This window comes from Helobdella robusta (genome assembly GCF_000326865.2).
Source record: "Helobdella robusta unplaced genomic scaffold HELROscaffold_55, whole genome shotgun sequence".
NCBI classification, from domain to species: domain Eukaryota; kingdom Metazoa; phylum Annelida; class Clitellata; order Rhynchobdellida; family Glossiphoniidae; genus Helobdella; species Helobdella robusta.
This window is the reverse complement of record NW_008705295.1, coordinates 491,208-496,357: the sequence shown is the minus strand read 5'-3', so window position 1 is coordinate 496,357 and position 5,150 is coordinate 491,208. Positions and strand designations below refer to the sequence as shown.

General features: G+C 33.1%; 1 protein-coding gene across 1 annotated transcript in view; it reads left to right on the top strand.

The window, feature by feature from the left end:
- Nucleotides 1-3,916: 3,916 nt before the first annotated feature.
- The window catches only part of HELRODRAFT_179591 (hypothetical protein), a gene marked incomplete at both ends in the record, with an annotated part of 3,243 nt that continues 2,009 nt past the window's right edge, over nucleotides 3,917-5,150 (top strand). Inside the window, one exon of the mRNA XM_009028408.1 lies at nucleotides 3,917-5,138. Coding sequence (XP_009026656.1) covers nucleotides 3,917-5,138 — 1,222 coding nt within the window. The remainder of the gene's footprint in view (nucleotides 5,139-5,150) is intronic.

Genomic DNA, 5,150 nt, shown 5'->3' with positions numbered 1-5,150 from the left:
CTACCTTTATCTCTTTCTCTCTCTCTCTCTCTCTCTCTATCTATCTCTCTTTCTCTATCTCTCTCTCTTATATATACTCTCTCTATTTCTCTCTCTCTTATATATATATATGTATATATATATACACACACACACACACACACACACATATATATATATATATATATATATATATATATATATATATATATATATATATATGTTTATATGTGTGCGTGTGTTTCAGTGTGCGTGTGTTTGTTTACCCACGTGCGCATTCATCTTGAAGCCGTTATTTGTTTAAGGAAGGCTGGAATTTAATTATTGAACATGCATAGATGTGTCTAATAATAGAGGGTGACGGATGGATGGATGGAAGGATGGATGGATGGATGGATGGATGGATGGATGGATGGATGGATGGATGGATGGATGGATGGATGGATGGATGGATGGATTGATGGATGGATGGATTGGATGGATGGATGGATGGATGGATGGAAGGATGGATAGATAAATGGATGGATGAATAGATAAATGGATGGATGGATGGATGGATGGATGGATGGATAGATAAATGGATGGATGAATAGATAAATGGATGGATGGATGAATGGAAAGATGAATGAATGAATGAAAGAATGAATGCATCAACAACCAAATAAATGAACGATTAACATAACACAGTAAATAAACAATCAAACGAATGAACAAACGAATGAATTAATGAATGAACGAACGAACGAATGAATGAATGGGTGAATGAATGGATAGACGGATGGCTGGGATGCTCCGAATGGCGGAAGCGAAACTTTAATACTTAGGTAAGTATTTAGCATGCCATTCACCTTCGCTTGTGTAAACAATATCGCATAGCATCCTACAGTTTGTATATTATCATAATCATCTCTATCGTCATCGTTATCAACACTGCTACTATTATCATCATCTTTTTCTCCTCCTTCTTCTTCTTTTTCTTCTTCTTCTTTATCACTACAATTGCAATTAAAGATGTTTATGTATGAATGGATGAATAAATGAAAAAATAACACACACACACACACACACAGAGAGAGAGAGAGAGAGAGAGAGAGAGAGAGAGAGAGAGAGAGAGAGAGAGAGAGAGAGAGAGAGTAACGATCGCTAACACCTACAACTTCGTGAAAAAGATTAAAAATGATGAATAATAAACCTATGTAATGTACAAACATGCATGTGATTATGATGCACTCAGTCTGATGTATGTACGTACATGTGTACATTGTATACTCAGTAATACAAGTGTACATTGTATACTTATTAATTAGTTATTAAAGTTATTAATAAATAAAGATAGATAACCATTCAATTTATAGTTTTATTTTATTATTGCAGGCAATTTTCATTTGCACTTGCAATCTCGAGCTGATAACGAAATGCAAGCTAACACGCACACACGCGCACAAACACACACATACACACGCACACATACACACACAAATAAACAAACACTTATACACACGCATATATTTTACAAAGAGACACATATATACACGCGCATACAAACATACACACACATGTATACGAACAAACATTTACCCATACTTATACAAACGTACATAAGATATACAAACATTATTAATACATACAGTCATACACATACAAATAGCAAACACATACACGCACATACACACATACAAAAACATACAAATTCATTCTTAAAATAAACAATAACTACTTACCGTATTAATTGCATTTCGTTTTCCATATTTTTCCAAATAACTGCAACTAAAAAATGTGTATACGTAAACTTAACGGTGTGTATGTGTGTTTGTTTGTTTGTGTGTGTGTAGGTCTTTTGTGCGTGTGAATGTAACACTGGATGTGTTGTAAGTACAAATGCTTGTTTGAATGATTCTATGTATGCATGTGTGTATGTATGTGTGTGTGTCTGTGTGTGTAAGTGTGTGTGGTGTGTATGTGTGTGTGTGTGAATGTGTGTGTGCGTGCGTGTGTGTGTAAGTGTTTTCAGGTATATATTTGTCTGTATCTGTATGAGAAAAAACTTTAAAACTTTCTTACTTTCGTAGTATAAAAATGGGTTTGAACGTCATCATCATCATCACTATTTATTCATCTTTTCCATCATCATCATCATCACCATCATCATCAACAACATTACCATCGCGTCATCACCATTTACAATTTGTTTACATAGATATCGGATTTCGTATATTTCAAAATAAACAACAACTTAACATAGACAATAAATTAGCGAAGTTTAGATTTTATCGCCCAGCTGTTGTTACTGTGTCGTTCGTTCTATGTCGGAAAATCGTCGTCATCGTCGCCGTTACTTCATCTATCACTATATTTTTTAGGGTTTTTCTTTTTCTTCTTCTTCTTTTTTTTCGTCTTCTTTTTCTTCTGCTTCTTTTTCTTCTTCTTCTTCTTCTTCTTCTTCTTCTTCTTATTCTTATTCTTATTCTTATTATTATTATTTGCACTTGTCAAATGATAATGAGTAATAGGGTTTTATCGTATACTTGATTATTTTTTTATTAGTATTTTATCTGGATTTTTATTTGTATATATATATTGAATATTGTATTATTCTGTATGTTTTATGATATTTGATTGAATAAAAGAAGTGTTCCCATAAATACAAAAATATTAATGAACACTTTCGAAATTTCGCCTCTAGGCTTTTTTAAGTATTTCAATTTGACATTAATTGACTTAACATGGTCTGACCAATTTAACAATACACTCTGCAAGATTGTCATCGTATGCCATTTATTGTGACAGAAATACTAATTGAATGCATCATTTAGAACTAATCCTTTCTTGTTGTACGCTATCTTCTTTAGGATGTCGAGCATCGTAGAATATTTTAATTTTAAAACAATTTTACTTTTATTAAATTTTAATTCATTAACAATTCTTTTTAACGTGTGATTTATGATGAAAATAAAATGATGTTCCCATTATTATTGCTAATTATTTGTCAACAAATTAGTTATTAAAACTTTTGTGATTACAATTATTATTATTATCATCATCATCATCGTTAGTATGGTAGCAATGATGATGACGACAACAATGAAGATGACGATGGTTATTAATAATATTATTATGTTATTATTATTATTTGTAATATTGTTACGATGATGATGATGATGGTGATGATGATTATGAAGATGAAGATGGTGGCGATGATGATGACGACGATGATGATAAATTTTTTATTGCTAACACAGATTCTAGTTTACCTGACGAAAACTTGTCGGCGTATAATAACAACAGCAACAGCAAAAAAAACAACAACAATAATAATAACAACAACAACAATAATAATAATAATAACATTAATAATAATAACAATAACAATAATAGTAATAGTAATAATGTTCTGGTAACTTCAAACGCAAACAAAAGTATTAACGCTAGTTCCATTAGGGGAAAAATAATAAACAACGACAACAACAACAACAATAACAATAAAAACAACAATAACATCAACAACAACATCAGCATAATCAACGAGAATAGTAATAATGTAAACAATAACCACGACAATAAACACACATTGCTTGCAAAAACATCTTATACAAATAATATGAATGTCAACAACAACGACAACAACAACAACGACAATGACGTCATTAACAGCAACAACTTTATCAACAACAAAATTTTATCCGATCAATCAACGCTAGAGCAGCAGTTAGAATTGTATAAACAACTCCAACAACAACTCATAACGTTAAACCCAACAGCCAAACTAAACAAATGCAACAACAACAACAACTCATACAACAACATTAATTTATTAACTAAATCGCCACCATCACCGTCGCCGCTTTTTACAACATCAATAACATCAACAAGCCAAACAACAACAACAACCCCATTAACAACAACACAAATAGCAACGGATGTTTTCAATGTAGTCCTAATGGACACGTTAGAAAAGTTAGAGAGTGAATTAAAATCCAAGCACAAACTTCCAAACAACAACATCAACAACATTCACATTGACAACACAACAAAATTGCATGACATAAACCTATCTACCAGCAACAACACTTCTGACAACAGCAATGCGAACAGTAACGGGTATAAAAATCTTGATATGAATAATTTCAGAGTTGAAAACATCCAAGTTGAAGCTGAGCCACCAGCGATCGTTTGCGCTGATTCAACAACAACTACAACTTTAACTTCAACAACTATGACAACAACATCAACATCACTATCTACACTGCCTACAGCAACAACAACAACAACACCCTCTATTCAACAAACACCAACAAATAACATCTTAAGTAATTCAGCGTGGGAAACAAAGCTTCAAGGAAATTTGTACGAAGCAACAAGCAACAATAACAACAACATCATCGGCAACATTGTTGATGTTCCTATCTGCAACAAAACTACAAAAAAGCGAAAAAATTCGCTTTCTTTGGAGTCGTGCGTTTCTTTTAATAAGAAGCCAAAAGACGAAAATTCCACCACCACCAACAACAAGACAGCTAATGTTAATAATTTCAACAGCAATTATGCAACTAACAACAACAACATTTCAACCGTTACGACATCAAATGCTATCAACTACGCAAACAATACGAACACTATCTCACCGATCAACAACGACCCGCTGACTGAAAAGTCTGACAACAACAGCAGCCAAACAACGACAATAGTGAATGTACAACCGACAAACAATCACAGTATTAACATCAACAACAACATCAACAATTCTAAAATCAACAACAACAACATCCTCAACAACAACAATCATCGACAAAGCAGCATCAACCACAATCCTAAATCGGCCGCAACTTGTCTCGAGAACATGAAAGTGTTTGAGTTGAAAGTTGAATGTAGGAAACGGAATTTGAGTGTTTCTGGTAACAAACAAATTTTACTGGCAAGGTTGTTGCCCTACTCTGAAATTATCATGCAACAACAACAGCTGCTGCAACAACTGACGCAACAACAACAACTCCTGAATAACACTAACAACAATATTGTTAACGCCACCAACAATAACGTCACCAACAACAACATCAACTGCAGCAATAACATTTCAGATGATTTACATCATCACAGCAATAACAAAATAACATCAAGTTCTACCGCTGCTTTCGTTTGTAGTTCATCAAATTTTGTCGCAAGTGCCACTCAAA